Raw genomic sequence first — 18,894 nt, 5'->3', positions numbered from 1 at the left:
CCTCCATAGCTTCCCCTCTCCCAAGTGCTCGGCCCACCCCACGTCTCCCAGTCATCTCTTGCCCTGCCATAACCCAAACACCCTTCAAATTCCCCTGTTCTTCCTTCAAACTCAGCACCTCGGCGACCATAATGTCCCTCCCGGCGCTCCCAATCAGCACCCCTTTGCTCCATCCCTCCATACTCATGCCTTTCTCTATGTCGATCTCCTCTTTCCTCCCTATGGAAAGGCTCCGCATAGGGTCTTCTTCTCCCCCCTTCCACGATTTCCACCTCTTCTTCCTCCTTACGGATTTCAGAATTGGTGTTCTTCGCTTCTGGGTCCTTCGCTTCGGACGCCGCTGTTTGTGCTTGAAGCTCCAACATTCTTTTCATCATATCCCTGAGATCAGCCACCTGCCCCTCCATGGAAGAAATTCTTTCCTCCACGGTTTTTTTGATGTGATTCATCTCTCCTTCGAGTCTCTCCTCCAAACCATCAACTTTCTCAGCCGCCATTACAATCCGGAGTTTGTAGATTCACAAAATCTGGATTTTGGAGTAAAAAAACAGCAACTTCCTCCTTTTCCGGATCAAAAACTGCGGCTGGAATTTGCCGAAAACAGCCCTTCACCGGTCCCAAGACTTGCTCTGATACCAATTTGATAGGAAATACTTGAGTTCGCAAGTAACCCAACCCAAATCGAGAGTCAAACAGCAAAATTACTGCTGTCCACAGCAGTAAATAGCCCAGATTTGCTGTTCACAGCAGGAAAAACAGCAAAATCAAGAGAAAACTGAGAGAAAACTCAACGAAGGATTTGTATTCCACTAGAAGATGAAATAAAATAACAAGATACAATTGATCCCCTATTCGAGAGGAGGATCGTTCTCTCCCAATCTCTAGACGCCGCTAGAGCCCAAAAGAAATCCAAGAGATCTCAACTTTCAGCCAACATTCATGATACCCAAACCCTAGGAAAATCAACTATTTAATGCATACAATTCAAAAGGAATTCTCTAAACTATCCCTACATTCAAATTCCCCTCTTAATTTCTCCAAAAAAACCTTCCTATTCGGCTCCCACAAGGCTAGCGGCTTGCGCGGCCTCCGCCCAGGCGGAAAAATTCCGTAAGCCGGTCCCGTCTGGACCGGCTAGACCGGTCTAACATAGACCTAAAAAGAGTTGGCTAGAAAGTGTTAGAAATGACATTTTCTTAGATTTAAATGAGAATTTGACTCTTAATAGGAGACAATGGAGACAAAGGATTCATGTAGCCGACCCTATGTAGTGGGATAAATGCTTAATGTTGTTGTTGTTATCTTCAAGCTTTGTTGACTTTTGAGCGGTGAAGGGTGTTCTTGAAGACAAATCTTTAGGTTGGTTTACTAGCATTTTATTTACAGTGATTATATTTTAGACATAGTATATAATTTAGGATGACCCATCTTAGTTAATTCTATTTGACATGGTAGAATCCCTTATTCCTTTATATTTATAGAGTTGAGTAATCTCTTATGCTTGGAGTTTGATACGTCAACCTTGGAGCCTTGTAGGACTATATTTGTGAAGGAAGCCTTTTAAGTGATGTCCTTGGTTGAGCTACACTTTTGTATAATTTACTGCATGAGTGGTAGTTTAGTGTATAAGCGACCTCAACCTGAAATCTTACAAGTTTTTTTCCCCCATGATGTAGCTGTAGACATTCTATTAGATTCCTTCTCTTTTAAGGACCAAGGGAGGATTGATGTAGGAAGAAACTTCTGCATCCAAGGTCATTTAGGACTTGAGGTGCATATATTGAAATCTCGTTAAGGATTCAATTATTTAAGGGGACTTTCTATGTTGCATAATGGAGACCTATTTTGGGGTTGTGGTCTTAGTTAAACTTTGGTGGATATGGCCTTCCTTAAAGGTGAATGAAGAAGTTGATAATACCACATTTTAAAAAAAATTGCTGAACAAGCATATCTTAGTTATCATAGAGTGATGAGGTCCACGTGGGGTCATGACATGGTTTATTAACCATGAACTTATTTGGGATTGAATGGAATATTTTTTGGTTTGTGGTCTAGGCTTATGCCTCAGGGATTTTTAAAGAGTCTTTTGAGGGTATGGTTTATGTTTTTGGGCCTCGATCATCATAACCACTCTTGAACCTAGGAGTTTGTTTAGGTTTGTAGCTTGGACTTTTGCCTCAATGACCACGATGATTTGAATGGAGTTTGCTTGGGGTAGTGATCTAGCTTTAGTCTGAGCGGCCATAATCTTGTTTAAGGTTGCATGAAGGGGCTTGATTGGGGTTGTGGCATGGGCTTATGTCATGGTAACAACAAACTCTTCTGGGAGTGAATGAAGGGGTATGTTGGAGTCCAATCTAGATTTTTGCCTCAATAACCACAACATTAATGAGGAATGAATAAAGAAGTCTAATTATAGTTGTATTTCATTCTTTTGTCTTGATGACCACAAAATCACTTTAAAACTTGATGAATGAGTCTGCTTTGGGTCGTGACTTGAGTTTATGTCTTAATGACAACAACCTTAGCGGAGTCTTAAAAAAAAATACCACTTGCAATTGTGTTGGGCTTTTGCCTCTACGACCACCACCTTACTTGTGTCTAGATGAAGAAGTTCTTTTAGAATCTGGACATGGACTAATGCCTTATTGAGTAGGAATTCAATCAACATTTTGAATAAAAGAGTTTGCTTAGGGTTATGATTGAAGCTAATGCAATACAACCTTGCGCAAGATTGGATGAAGGGTTCAACTTAATGATAGTGACTTAGGCTAATGCCTTGACAACTAAAACCTCTCCTGGGACTTTAAAGAGATCACCTTTGGGACTACTCTATATTGGTTGTTTGATGAAATAATAGAGTGGTGATTCTTGGGAGTGAGTAGAGGTTACCTTGGTTACTTCATAGTCCTTGATGGGTGTGGGGAAAATAAATTACATGTTTGAATGTAATCGAATATTACATAGAGAATAATATATTATCTCCAAAGACAAATAATATTCTACAATTGATTTTAAAATAAAAATAGGGCTTTCAAATATTATCTATCTTCCTAGATATTTTCTCCTATCTAAGGTGGATAAGATTTGATTTATTTTATTCTGTGGTATAGGTTCCTTATGAAGGCAATCTGTTACTCTTAATTATATCTTAAAAGAATTGATCACCTCAGAATAGTATCTATTAAAGCAGTGGAATTGTTTTTATAATTTCAAAGTTTTGAGGAAAGAAAGTACTTTTGGAATTTCAAAAGTGATTGGTTTAAATTAGGAACAGTTTTTTCCTAAGAAGTAAAAAAGGAAGAAGAGTGGGTAGTATTGGATTTTGAGAAGCTCAGAAGTATTATAAAATAACCTGCATTAGGCTCTAAATTTTTGAAGATTTGATTTTAAAGTTTAAGTTATTCATTTTATTAGAAAGTTAGGGCTTATATTTCATCAAAACATTATTGAGAAAAGGCTAAAGAGATGAGGACCTATGATGCATCAAATGAGAAACTTTCAGCTTCAGATTCTAAAACTAAGACGAGAAGACTGCACAAGTAATAATTCAGAATTAATTTTAACAAAATACAAGGGACTCACAACTTATAACCCCATGAAGTATTTAAGAAGGCTCGACTCTATTGAACTTACTATTTTTCTTGAAATGAGCTACTGTATAAACTTATCTAATCACTTATCATGATGTCAAGGTTTCTATGTAATGCATGAAAATTTTAGGCTACTTTATTTAGAAATTGAGAATTACAATTTAGCAACTGAAGCCAAGCAATCTGACTATGAAGTGTAAGCAATACTTATAACTAGTGTAAAATTTTATGTGTTTCCTTAGGGGTCTTCTATTGTTTGAATTCCTAAGTTTTGTTTTTATTGGTTTTATTATTTTTTTTTTGATAGAAAATTAGTTTCTATTAATATTTCATGAAAATAAAATTCAAGCTTGTCTTGTGCCTATAAATAAGAAAGTCTGGGAAAGCAAGCAAATATTGGTTCTTTGCATTTGTTTAAAGAAAATAGTCTGATAAAATAAATAACAAAACAATGTATATCAAATGTCACCAAAGTAAACATCATAGAATAAATACAGAAAAGAATAATCTATTATAGAATGTTTTAGGTTGGTGTTATATTTAGCATCTAGTTTGTGTTAGGTCCTAAGAGTTTCACCCTATTATTTATTTGTTATTTTATTTTGACATTTGGAATTACATGATCGCTTGTGCTATGATAAATGAGCTAATGTTCAAATCTAAAATTAGAATGCTACATGGGCTAAAAATCAAAATCTCCCATGCTCCAAGAGAAAGATGTGTAATCATTTAAAAAATGTGCAAAATCTCTTTTAAATTCAAACTCATTATATTGCATGCATGCTCTTAAGTAGGCCAACATGTCTATAGGGCATGGTAATAAATCCCACATTTTAAGTTCAATTCTCTATATCCGAAGATTGGAGTTGATAAGAATTGAAACTCAATAATGGCCGTATTAATGGTGAATATTAACCTTCGAGGATTCTATTTTCAAATTGTCCCCAAATCTCAGCATAAATAATCTTAGGCTCAAATCTCTATAAAATACAAAAAATTCAATATATATATATATATATATACACAAAAAAAAATTATAGTAGAATTTGTCATTCAAATCTTAAAGAAAAAATCCATCTTCTCTCCATAATAGTGTCAAGGGTGATATATTTAACTTGAGCTTGCAAAAGGCCAATACATCGTGTCACTATGATTACTCTCAAAAGATATCATTCTAGTAAATACGTGGCTCATATCTTCTAACTAGGTGCTTTTGTTGTTAAATGACACAATTGAATAATAATTATGAACAGGGGTAGTTACATTGCAAAATGACACCATTTTATTATGGCCAGGGTCATAGCCTGGATGTTCCCCAATTGCTTTGCCTTCCTTGAGTTGTGCTTCATAGGGTGCATTTGACAGGCCACGAATTAGTTAAGATTAACTTAAAATTATACCTTTCGATAGATATTCATCCCATATATGCAAGATCTCCTTCACGATGCAACATATGACTATCAACAATATCCTTTAGTCCAACTAGGTTGGTTATCTCTGTTGAATAAGTAGACTAGGGTCCATGACGAACTTGGATGAAGAAAATATTGGATATTGATATTTTTATCATCATTTTGCCACCACCAACTTTAAACAAAATGTTGCAAATTTCTCTCAATTTTAGAAGCTAAAATCCCTGCAATTATACGCAAAATACTTGGCATCAATTTGACGACCAACCTTAATTGAAAATTCTCCCTCGTCACTGGGAGGAGTAATTAACCTAAGAGTTTTACTTGGAAAACTAGAATCAGATGATAAAGTTCCTGTAAAATGAGATTGAAATCTCTCGGTAGTATTTTATATGCAATCTAATAAAAATTTAACATGAAACGCCAACTTCGTTGAACTGCTAGGCATGATTTTTTGGAGCTAGAATCATTGAACTTCAAAATGCAGACTAGAAGTTGCAAAGAAGCTTGTTCCTAGAATGCGGCCCTTCACTTCTTCAAGATTCTTTTTCATGCCCGAGAGGAATTTGAAGATTCATTTCTTTTATATGATTTATGTTATTTAATTTCATTCTTTAGGCATGACCACTCATTTTCTTTGAACATGTCAAGGTGTTGCTCATGTTGAGTGAGGGTGTTCAAATAGTGAGTGGGAGGAAGATCACTTTGTCCTAGGTCGTGAAGAATAGTTTCTATCTTAAATAATTTTGTTGTATTTTTGCTGTTTGTATTGGTCTCTTGGCAGGGACTTGAATTTCCTTGGCAATTTTAGAAAATGGGAAGTTATCTCTTAATTTTAGATTTGAACGGGAGTGGGGTGATTGCAATATCAACATGTTATTTTCTATTTTCTAAGTCTTAAATCTAGTTTTTAAATCCCAGTCATTCCCAGCTGTCCCTTAGTAGTTGATCCCACGGCTAGGATAGGGATTCGTGGGAGGCTCACCTGGATCACATCGATCTCTTCTATAGTTAGATGGCTGATTTATGGCAATAAAGCATGATTATATAGTTCCTGATTTACTCAACAAGCATTGGCCTACATTGTCGTTGCCAGAATCTTGCATATAGCTTTCATTGCTATCCTTTGACATTGTAATGTCTGAAATTAATTCCTCTCAGAGTGTTGACTAAATTGAAAGTTCGATGGTGTACTAAGGAATGTGAGATCTCCAAAATATGCAACATTTCTATCGCTTAATGAGAAGAATTACTTGAAGTGGTTTCAATTTGTAAAGATCTACTTGAAGGGGAAAGGAAAGATTAATAATTTTCTTAGAGTAGGGCCAAAAGAAGATCCTAATTTTTGGGCATGGTATGAAGCAGACTCCATGATCATGTCATGGTTGTGGAATTTCATGACTCCAGAAATTAGTGATATTTTCATGTTATTATCTACTGCATAAGACATATGAGATGCCGCCGGATAAATCTTCTTAGAAGTTCAGGATGTTGGAAGACACATGGAAAGCCCACCCCACAAGACAAAGAATCTTTGGTGCAGCTATTACAAAAATCAAGACATACAAAAGAGACATGCTGGAAGACACATGGAAAGCCCACTCCACAAGCTAACACTGCAACAAGTGGACAAAATAGCACATCACAAGCTAACACTGCAACAAGTCAGCCCACCCTAGAACATAATCTTCCTTGAAAAATCACCTGCATCTTCTTCTATTGCACTTTCAAGTTTGTTTCGTATATTCATTGGACTAACTACCTCTAAAAATTATTTGAAAGGTTTATGAATCATTGACCCGGGAGTCACATATCACATGACACACTCCAATACCCACTTCATCAACTATATTCCTTGCTCAAGTGATAAGAAAATCATCACTGTTAATGGTTATCTTACCACAAAAGCAGGCAAAGGAGACGTACTCTTATATCCCTCTCTCTAAAAATATGCTCCATATATCTCAATTATTCACAAACTTAATCTTTATACAAAAATTCATCTGTGACCATAATTGTCAAATCCTATTTAACCCTACTTGTTGCTTATTTCAGAATCAGGGATCGTGCAAGAAGATTGGACTTGCTAAGGAGAGAGATGGATTGTACTACCTGGAAGAGCTGAACAAATTTAATAGTATCAATAATGGCTTTTCTATGATGGACTGAACCATTATCGCTACTAATGATTCTCTTATCACAGTAGAAGGCCAAGGAGACATCCTTTTCTTCCTCCTTTCCTCTCAAAAATATGCTCCACATATCTCAATTATTCACAAACTTAATCTCCATACAAAACCTTATCAGTGACCATAATTTTCAAGTCCTATTTAACCCTACTTGTTGGTTATTTCAGGAACAGGGATTGGGGAAGAATATTGTATTTGCTAAGGAGAGAGATGGACTATAGTAGTGGAAGAGTTGAACAAATATAATAGTATCAATAGTGGCTATTTTATGTTATTCCTATTTGATAAATAATCTATTATTTGGCTTCATCATTTTAGATTAGGACATCCATCTTTTGATATTTTTTTAAAATATTTATCCAAAACATTTTTATAAATTAGAAAATTAATATTTTCATTGTGAAAACTGTGAATTAGTCAAATAGAAACGAGTTTTTTTTTAAAATAAAAATGAGAGATGTGATCAGTGGCGGAGCCAGAAATTTTGTTCAGGAGGGGGCCTAATGAAAGCCGTACTCAAGGTCGTGACTCGTGAGTCGCGAGAGAGGAGTAAAAGGGAAAACAAACAATTGATACTTTTCATGTGTCCAAAAAATAATGTTGGTGGCTTCTCTAGATTAATAAATAACTTTAAAGGAAGAATTACAAAAATTATAGCATGTTTTCTCGTTGGCGAATTGGTTGCTCTATTAAACCACTAAAACAATCAACTTTAAGCCCATTTAGGATTTCAGTTTTAGCTTTAGCTGAATTAATAATACACAATATATATTTGGTTAGGTGCGCTGTCATGACTGTGCGATGACCGCAGCATTTTTATTGCGCAAAAAGAGCTAGGAAAAGCAAAATCATTCACAAGAATTAATTAGATCATTAGGAGTGTAAAAATAATTCAATAATTGGGTGGTAATTTAATATTTAATAATTATTAATAGATAATGAATATTTAATTAAGAATAAAAGTTTTAATAAAATCATTAAATATTTTAGATAATAATTAATTAAATAACACTGCCACATACACAGCTTCAAAATCTCTTTCCAAAGTAATTCCTCTCTCTCTCAATACTTTACCCCATTAGTCTCTCTCTCTACGGCTGAAGAATAAAAATGGAAAAGTCTTGTGATAAATGAAAGCTGACTCTCTCTCTCTCTCTCTCTAAGTTATTTTTTTTTTTGGGGGGCATCCATGGGGGGGGGGAGGGGGGGCACGTGCCCCCCCTCCCTCCGCCCATGGATGTGATACCGTCTTCTATCTTATTCATAGTGATATCTAACCCTTTAAAATCCCTAACATCTCTAGGGCTCGATGGTTTGTATATTTCATTGATGACTACACTCGAGTCTCTTGAATCTTTCTTCTCAAAAATAAATATGATGTTAGCACTATTCTTCCCATTTTTCACACCATGATCCAAAACCAATTCAGGGTAAAAATAAGAAAATTTTGTTTTGACAATGCTATAGAGTACCTTAAGCAAACCATATCCTCCTACTTTAAAAAGAAGGTATCATTCATGAATTTTCCTGCATTCACAACCCACAACAAAATGGGGTTGCAGCAAAAAAAAAAGGTCATCTTCTAGCCTCCACCCATGCATTATCATTCTATCACAATGTACCCAAATGATACTGGGGGAAGCCCTTCTGACTGCCACATATCTCATAACCGACTACCTTAAAAAATTTTGGGAAAAAACTACCAATGGATACTCTATCCTCCTTTTACCTCGAATTTCAAACCATATTAATATTACACCCATAATCTTTGGGTGCACTGTCTATGTTCACATTCATAGTAAAACTAGAGGAAATTAGATCTGAGAGCACTTAACTGTATCTTTGTTGGATATTCATCCACCCAGAAAAAATATAAGTGTTATCATTCCTCCACTAAGAAAACCATGTATCTGTTAACATTACTTTTGATAAACAAAAACTCTATTTTACCTAATCTCACATTAAGAGAGAGATTGAAACTGAGGAAGATGAGAAAAGTGAGCTTGCCCCTCTTGACCTTCTAGCTCCACCTAAACCTGAAATCAAAGTCAAGAAAATCGAGGAAAAAGCTATTATTGATAACATGAGGTTTGAGAAAGTGTATTCTTGGCATATAAATTCAAGCTATGCTCCAGAGCAAATCTAAGAATCGAAACCATCTCATTAAATTGAGGTAAATACAAGTTTACCAAAAAAATCTCCCTTTTATCCCATAACTAATTTTGTATCCTATAATAACTTCTCACTTTCACACAAATTTTCTTGTTAAATTAAATGATATTCTTATTTTTGAGGCCTTATCTAATGAAAAATTGGATAAGTGCAATGAAAGATGAAATGTAGGCTTTGGAGAAGAATAACACTAGGGAGATCACCTACTTACTAATAGAAAAAAACCAGTCAACTTCAAATGTGTGTTCTTTGTGAAATATAAAGCCGATGGTACATTGGAAAGGTATAAGACAAGACTAGTGGCGAAAGAGTACACTCAGATGTACAACATCGACTACCAGGAAATTTTTGCACATGTGGCCAAGATGAACACTGTCAGGATCATATTATCACTAGTAGCTAATTATAATTGGCATCTGAAATTGTTGGATGTCAAAAATGCATTTCTACATGGTTACTTGGAGGAAGAGATATTTATGGAGATTCCATCAGGATTCAAGAAAAAATCGGAGGGTGACAAGTTGTGTAGGTTAAAAAAGGCTCTATATGAGCTCAAGCAGTCACCTAGAGCTTCATTTGGATGATTCTCAAAAGTTATACTTCTTAATGGTTATCGACAAAGTCAAATGGACCATACATTATTCTTTAAGCACTCAAACTCAAGGAAAGCCGCAATATTATTAGTTTATGTGGATGATATCTTCTTGATTGAGAATGTTGAAAAGGAGAATATGATTCTAAGGAAATGTCTTACCAAGGAATTTGAGATCAAATAACTTGATAGATTAAAATATTTGCTTGGAACTGAAGTGGCCCACTCTACAGAGGAATTTTCATTTCACAACAAAAAAATATCAATGATCTTCTTAAAGAAATATGTAAACTAGCTTATAAACCCACATCAACACCAGTAGAGCCAAATCTCAAATTGGGAGAAGCTAAAGATGAATCATATGTGGATAAGGGAGCTTACTAAAGACTTGTGGGAAAATTGATCTACCTTTCCCACACCAGATAAGATATACATTTGATGTAAGCATGGTTATCCATTTCATGCAAAATCCAAAACATACTCATATGCAAGCTGTAGACAGAATACTTCACTATTTTATGGGGAACCTAAGGAAATGGATTCTCTTTAAAAGAGACTGTAGAATAATCCTAGAAGCATATATTGATGTAGATTATGTAGGATCATCAGTTGATAGATGATCTGCCTTAGGATACTGCATATTCCTTAGAGGAAATCTAGTTATATGGAGAGGCAAGAAACAAAATGTGGTGGCAAGATCTAGTGCAAATGCAGAATACAGAGTTATGGCCTTGAGAATATGTGAGCTACTATGGATCAAGATGATTATATAAGACCTAAGGATCAAGTGTAAATGACCCATGAAGCTACATTGTGACAAGAAATTAGTAATCAGCATAGCTCACAGTCCGATTCAGCATGTTAGGACCAAGATCATAGAAGTGGACGAACATTTTAGTAAGGAAAAATTAGACAGTGGTCTTATATGTATCTAACTTGCAGATATTCTTACTAAGGGCCTTGATAACTTAGCTTTTATGAGATTGATTACCAAGGTATGAATGATAGCTCTATATTCTCCAGCTTGAAGAGGAGTGTTAAATCCCAGTCGTCCCTTAGCAGTTGATCCCACGGCTAGGATGGTTGTGGGAGACTCACCTGGATCACGCCGATCTCTTTCCATAGTTAGATGATTGATATAGGAAGGATTATATTAGGGAAATAAAGCATGATTATGTAATTTATTTGTTTCTTTATTAGATATTATGTATAGATCTATAAATAGGATTAGATTTGCGCAATAAAACTAAGCCTTTTCATTCTCCAAATCTCTGAATTCAACAATAGCATCTTCCTTCTTTAGTTGAATAATTTGAGTAGTCATCTTTCCCGTACATGCTAGTGAGCATCTTTGCTAATTGAGACCATTGTAGGTAGTTATGTCCATTCAGTTTGTTTCCAATAATTAAAAGAAGAGAGCCTTCCATTCTTCTCTTAGGGTTTGATGCAGCAGCCTTTGGATTGGAGGTGACGTCTAAAGAAGCCAAAACGTTATCTCTCTCTTGCCATGCCAAATTTAGTCATGGAAGAAAATTGATATTTGGAAATTTGGCTTATATATCTTATTGTTCAGCATACAGTGAATCGACTCTCAAACGTATTCTTCTTATCGTAACGAGGAGAAATGCATTAAGTTTAAATATAACCATACTCCACTAGTTAAGGACCATACTAGATCCCAATGTATAACATCCCGACAGATGAATAATATTCTTCTCCTAAACTAGGAAATAAAATAACATATAATCAGGTCTTTATGATAATAAAGACATATTGGAATGGAAAAATAAAGATAATAATTAGATAGACATCAAATAATAAAACTTATATTTAGGCTAGGGGTGTAAACGAGTTGAGTCGAGCTCGAGTTAGGGGGTGTTCGAGCTCGACTCGCAACTCAAAAACCCAGCTCGAACTCGAGCTCGAGTTGAGCTCAAAAGTCGAGCTCGAGCTCGACTCGCGACACTATATCGAGCTTATCGAGCCGCTCGCGAGCCACTCTCACGAGCCGAGCTTCATCAAGCTCGAACTCGAGCTCGTTTACTAAACGAGCTCGAACTCGAGCTCGAGCTCGACTCGTGAGCTCGATAAGCTCGGCTCGCGAGCCAAAAACAAGTCGAGCTCTAGCCGGCTCGGCTCACTTACACCCCTAATTCAGGCAAATATAGGAATGGAAACATAAAGACAATAATTAAATAAACATCAAACAAGAAAACATATATACAAGTTTCTAGGTAGTCTGGATTAGTAGAACCCATTTCCAAAAATGCTGAAGTCACAAAATCCTCCATTCAATATTCCATCAAAAAGAAATCAGCAAAGCTATCTAAATAGGCAATGAAAACTATGTTGGCTGAGGAGCAATCATTAAAGTTACATAATGAGTTGTAAGTGACGATGTCGACGGAGGAGTAGTAATTAAATCTGTGCAATGAGGGTGCAGGCAATGATGTTGAAAGAGGAGTGGGCATTAAAGTTGCATGGGGAGATGTAGATAATGAAGCTATATCTTCAATGGCCTTTCTCCTTTGGAGGTTGATGGTGCAAACTAAAAGTATATGCCATTATTCTTGAATTGGCATTGGTGTAGGTTAGTGCCATGCCAAGTCATTATGCAAAATATATACCTATCATAAGATATGAGCATTTTATAAAATATGTGCAACTAGGTGTGCATTTGCTCAAACTACACATGGCCCAATAGCTTTTGCTACACATGCAACCTTGGTCGCATGACATTAGATTATGTCTGAGTTGAATCTCACTCTTGTTGTTTTTGAGATCTGAATCTAATTCTTGATTTTATTCACAACTATGAGGTCAATTTGACCGTTGGAATTACATTAGTTTTCATGTTAACCGTTTGATCTGTCTTGATGAAGAACATATAATTGGCACCAATCTTAAGATTCCTAATAAATGCAAATGTCCAATTAGTTCATCTTAAATACTCTCAAAGCCATTATCATATATATCCAATGATCCAATTTAGATCTCAATTAACATTAATCTTTAGACTTGTGGTCTTCATATTTCCATTTGCCTTTAGTAGGGGCATGAAAGTTTAACATGGATCTCAAATATGACATGGTCTGATTCTCCAGCATTGTTGTCAACAACAACAATATCAAGCCTTTATCCCACTACGTGGGGTTGGCTACATGAATCCTTTTTTTCCATTGTGTCCTATTAAAAGTCAAATTCTCGTTTAAATCTAATAAAGAAAGATCATTTCTAATATTTTCTAACCAAGTCTTTTTAGGTCTGCCTCTACCTTTCTTAACATAAGTCAAATCTAATACCTCTACTTTCCTAACCGGGTCATCGGAAGGCTGCCGTTTTATGTGACCAAACCATCTAAGGCGACTCTCTCTAATCTTATCTTCTACTGGAGCTACTCCAACCTTTTCACATATATGCTCATTTCGTATCCTATCTTTAAGGGTAAAGCCACTCATCCACCTGAGCATCCTCATCTCTGCCACACTTAACTTAGTATTATGCTTCTCTTTTAATGTCCAACATTCGGCACCATAAAGCATTGCAGGCCTCACCACCATCTTATAGAATTTTCCCTTAAGTTTGAGAGGTACTTTTTTATCACACAACAAGCCCGATGCATTCCTTCACTTCAACTATCCAACTTGAATTCTGCTGATAATATCCCCATCTATTTCGCCATCACTCTGAACAATAGATTCAAGATATCTAAAATGTATACTCTTATTAATGACTTGATCGTCCAAAGTCACAATCCCCTCACTAGGTCTATTACTACTAAAATTACACTCGATATATTCCATTTTAGATCTACTCAAGCGAAAACCTTTATACTCTAAGATGACCTCCATAATTCAAGTATACCTTCAACTCCCTCTCTAGTCTTATTAACAAGAAGAATATCATCAGCAAAAAGCATACACCAAGGTACATCCTCTTGCAAATGTCTAGGGGACTAAAATACCCTTAACTGAGGGGTATTTAGGTCCAATATGGATCTCGAAGGTGTCATGACTTGTTTATCCACCTTGTATTTTGAGTACCAAGATACCCTTTGTTCTTTTTAGACTTTCTACAAAAGAATATAAATTGGAGGACCAATTTATATGTTTTGAAAATTGCTCAAGATAAGTTTTAATTGTCTGACCAAGGATGTTAAGATTCATGCTGTTATAATTTTCACATGCGGATCTAACATGACGATGGTTCTAGCTCATATACTAGTGGATCATCTCAGGATGATTTGTTTTTTGTTTATCTAACGTACATTTTATCGAGGTACCAAAATACCCTCTATTCAACTGCTTATTGGGAGGTCAGGTAAAGGATCCTCTCCTTAATTCACACATTCTTCATAAAAGTTAATTTTTATTGAATTAATTTTAACTACTTCTCATTTTGAAACTCATTTTCTGACTTGAGTGTCGAAGCATCTTTCAAGGGGAAAAATTATGAGGTTTGCCTGTTAACATGTTATTTTCACTGTTTGTATGCTGAACATCGTATCAGGTTCGAGAAGATCCACTACTCATAACCTTCAAGACTATTTGAAACATAAAAGCCTTTCAATAAATGCATGATTAAGGCTTTCTACATCAAACTTTTCCGCACACCACAGTTGTTACGCACTTGACATGCTTTTTTCAGTTAGTTGAAGGTCAAAATTCTGCTCGTACTCCAAAATAGTAATTAAACAATCAGTTCAATGAATAACCCTTACTTTATTACTTGCAATACAAAAGCGAAGAATTTTTTCAAGGTGCTTTATTAAACTTTTTCAAAATTAGAAGCACGTAAAAAGACTGTAACTAGTGAATGAAACTTCCTTCAGAGACGGGGTTAAGATGGTTGATATGCAGCCTTACCATGTATTACTAAAAAGCCATCTTTGTGAATTTAACTCATGATTCTCATATTATTGCTGCTGGCTTCTTATCTATTAATGAGAATGTAGTTGATCTCATCATTCACTGTAATGTTTGAGGATGACCTACTGAAAGCGCTCTTTCTTTCAGATGGGCATTTTTCTAATGACTGTTTCAATCAGGTATTTGTTTTTAACCTTATGTGTTCAGATAGGAAAACCCTAGCATGTAAATATGTGTCACCGTGCTTTCATGAGCAAGTTAGCTATCTACTTGCATGATTATCGTTGATGCTCAAGTGTGGCTCCATATTATGTATTGTTTAATATATGAAGATCCTTATCTGTTTTTCCGTCCTTTGAAAAAAGATTGTCCATGTAGATTTTAGCATAAATGTTGATTTCGTTATGTTTGATGGTTCCTTTCTAATTTCATTGAGATTTAACAGGAACTCTTGAATGCTCCACGTACGGTTTATTTCAAAAGAGTGTTATTGACTGGAGTTTCTTGTCCTAACCTCCAAAATCACTATTTATTGCATTGTCTATTTCGGATTCTCTACACAATGGATCGTTGTGATACCTCAGGATTTGTCAGTGGAGGTGGCATCGTCTCCAATTGGTTTTAGAATAGCCTTAACTGATTCGTGTTAACAATTGCCCGGAAGTCAGGCTAACTGTTCTTTTCAATATTTTGGTTGATACAAAAAGTTCCATAAGTGATGAGCCATAGCTTCACAAGCTTTGGCTTTGATTGGAATCCTAATGCAAATGCTGCAAATTCTTTCTGGAATCAGAGGAAAGATCCAGTAGGATCTGAATGTGGTGCAGATGTCACATTGCGATTGGACTCCCCTTATTATAATCCAAAATGGTCTCAATTCATAGGGGCAAAGAGGAAGCGCGGTGAACACAAGGGAACTGAGATATTTCCCGATCATGCTTCATTGTCTCTTGGTTTAGGTCATTCATCAAGTTCTTCAGACATCAGCAAGGGGAGCTCAGCAACTGCGTGTACCATAACTTCTGTGAGGGAATCAACTGATGAGGAATCTTCTGCTGATCTGGGATTTAATTTTCAACTTCATCTTGGTAATGATAATGCGTGTAGTCTCAAGAAACGTTCAACAGATGCTCCTAAAGCAACTGAGATTAAACCCATATTTGATCTCCAGTTGTCTCTATCAACTGGATTATCAGAATCTTCGCTCATCAATTCTGTGAAAATAGCTGATGAAGAAGGGTCTGCATCATCTGAATTGAAACTGCACAGTTACCTGTTACCCTCTTCTAAAACCTCTGAATGCGCAAGCGGTTTTCCTGTCGACCCGAACTGTAGTTACCATCTGCTTGCAACCGTTCCAGATCTCTCACCAAACACACAACCAGTGTTGAAAAGTCCAGTTGCCTGTACTTCCGGGACTACCCATTCTCATCAACGCACCACTTCTAACAAAAACTGTCTATTCCAAGGATGCACAAAGGGTGCCAGAGGGGCATCTGGATTGTGCATAGCCCATGGCGGGGGAAGGAGATGCCAGAAATTTGGCTGTCATAAAGGGGCTGAAGGTAAGACTGTTTACTGCAAAGCCCATGGTGGTGGTCGTCGCTGCCAACACCTTGGCTGCACCAAGAGTGCAGAAGGCCGCACTGACTACTGCATTGCCCATGGAGGTGGCCGCCGTTGCAAAAATGAAGACTGTACCCGAGCTGCAAGGGGAAAATCTGGCTTGTGCATTCGGCATGGAGGCGGCAAGAGGTGCCAAAGGGAGAACTGCACAAAGAGTGCTGAGGGTTTCTCTGGTCTTTGCATCTCTCACGGTGGTGGTAGGCGCTGTCAATTTCCATCTTGCACAAAAGGTGCACAAGGGAGTACCATGTTCTGCAAGGCACATGGTGGGGGCAAGAGGTGCACTGTTTTAGGATGCACTAAGGGAGCTGAGGGTAGCACACCATTCTGCAAGGGTCATGGAGGAGGAAAGCGTTGCTCATTTCAGGGTGGACTCTGCTCCAAGAGCGTGCATGGTGGGACGCAGTTCTGCGTCGCTCATGGAGGTGGTAAGAGGTGTGCTTTCCCTGACTGTACTAAGAGTGCAAGAGGGCGTACTGATTATTGCGTGAGACATGGCGGCGGCAAGCGATGCAAATCTGAGGGCTGTGGTAAGAGCGCACAAGGGAGCACCGATTTCTGCAAGGCACATGGTGGTGGCAAGAGATGCGCATGGGGTCAGCCAGGTTCTGATTATGGTGCTTCTGCCCCTCCTTGTGACAGGTTTGCGAGGGGAAAAGTTGGCCTCTGTGGTATACATGGTGCATTGGTGCAGGACAGTTGCATTCATGGAGGTGGCACAATGCAGCCACCTCTTCTCCGGCAACCAATATCAGAAACACCAGAGGTGATTAAAGAAGCTGATTCTGAACATGTTCAAACCTCAAGAACAATGAGCAATGACGAGGGCTTTGTAAGTTTTAGCTCTATGAACTCCCACCAACCTAAGCTTTCTACACTTCCAGAAGGAAGGGTGCATGGAGGACGCCTAATGGCGATGTTATCTAGCTATCCATATACGGGAAAACCTTCCAGCAGTAAGGAGATGGTGGCTAGTGCGGAGCTGAGCACACCTTATGCAATATTGCATGAGTGGATCTGAAGCAAAGACATCCTTATATAATGATTAAGGCTTCATTTGAGATGGTTTTTTTACTGCTTCTTGAAGCAGTTTTTTAGTACATAAATTAAAACTTTTATACTAAAAAATTGCTTTAAGAAACAACAAAAAAGTCATCCCAAATGAAGCCCAATTGTGACGGTCAGATTATATATGTCTATGGTTATTTTTTTCTCTTTATGTTCGTGCTTCTGTTTATTAATGGTGAAATTGTTGTAATAAATGTCTTTTTCATCACTATTATTCTCAATTATATCTGTATGATTTCAAACCCCCATTGTGTAATGAGAATAAGGGGGAATGGCTAGACAGTTCTTGCATTATCAATGATAAAGTTTGGCATTTTCTTGTAGTTCTGAACTCAGTCCAGATTTATAAGTTTCCTCTATCTATCTGAATATTAGGTTATTTTATTGTGAAAGCTTCTTCTTTTAGCCACAAAACTTCTCTTGAGCTTTAGATGTTGCAGCTCTTGCTCGTCGCCTGCTATTTGATGATTTTTGTTCTGTAGCTGTCTCTATAGACGGTTAGAAATCAGTTCATCTTATAAAATGATGCCATCATTTATATTAAAAAGTTTTTTTAATAAATAATAAAAAAATCGTTCCAAGTGAAACCTAAATCTCTTCGATTTGCTTTCAAATAAGTATAATATATAAATAATTTATATTACATTTATCTTAAAAAATTTTAGAGTTTGAAAATATAACTAATCAGAATATCGTATAGTATTTTTTTCCTCTATTTCTCCTTTGGGCCACTACGGTGTTCGGCGCCCGCTTTATTTATGAAGATCTCATCCTTCTTTTCTCTTACAATCTTATATGTTCTTTTCATTATTGAAATGTCTTAAACCTTTTCTCTAAATCCCTTAAATTCAATGCTCCATATTCCTATAATCTACTAAGTTAATTATTACTAATGATGTTTAGGTATTGGACTATCATTTGATTTAGGAGATTATTTCTTCTTATTTATATAGAATAATGTATAAACTAATATTAATCTGCTTAATTAAAATATTTGTGAATCGCCCTTAGGTAGGGGTGTAAATGGGTCGAATTTGAGCAAGCTTGTTGTGTGTTCTTTGTTTGACTCATACGAATTTTTATTTGCTCAAAATTAGCTCGTGTTCAAAATTATTTCTAAACATTATATTTGTCTTCCATTCATTTTAATCTGAATGACTTTACTTTAATTAAAATTATTATAAAAAAATTAAGTTTTTCTTATAAAACAAGCATACATACATAAGCAAATAAATATGAAAAAATTCACAAATTATTATTGCTCAAAATTTCTAATTATAATAACAAATTCAACTCAACAAATAAGTACATTACAAAATTGCAATCTACTTCATTCAAATTGAAAACACTTTGATTCAAATTGGAACTATACCA

The 18,894-nt window shown here is 36.3% G+C and overlaps 1 protein-coding gene across 7 annotated transcripts in view; it reads left to right on the top strand.

Annotated features, from left to right (window-relative positions):
• LOC110099700 overlaps positions 1 to 17,865 on the top strand; it is a 40,527-nt gene extending 22,662 nt beyond the window's left edge. For 4 of the 7 annotated variants that reach the window (XM_020826928.2, XM_020826929.2, XM_020826931.2 and 1 more), the window contains one exon: positions 15,272 to 17,865. In XM_020826928.2, coding sequence (XP_020682587.1) covers positions 15,545 to 17,473 — 1,929 coding nt within the window. In that variant the 5' untranslated portion in view covers positions 15,272 to 15,544 and the 3' untranslated portion in view covers positions 17,474 to 17,865. Of the gene's footprint in view, positions 1 to 14,973; positions 15,006 to 15,271 lie in introns of all 7 variants that reach the window. The other 3 variants (XM_020826935.2, XM_028693787.1, XM_028693788.1) reach the window with 1 other exon arrangement.
• Positions 17,866 to 18,894: the final 1,029 nt, after the last annotated feature.

The sequence above is a fragment of the Dendrobium catenatum genome, unplaced genomic scaffold (assembly GCF_001605985.2).
Source record: "Dendrobium catenatum unplaced genomic scaffold, ASM160598v2 fragScaff_scaffold_365, whole genome shotgun sequence".
Taxonomy (NCBI): Eukaryota; Viridiplantae; Streptophyta; class Magnoliopsida; order Asparagales; family Orchidaceae; genus Dendrobium; species Dendrobium catenatum.
Note: the sequence above shows the minus strand (reverse complement) of the source record. Positions and strands in the feature narration are given on the sequence as shown.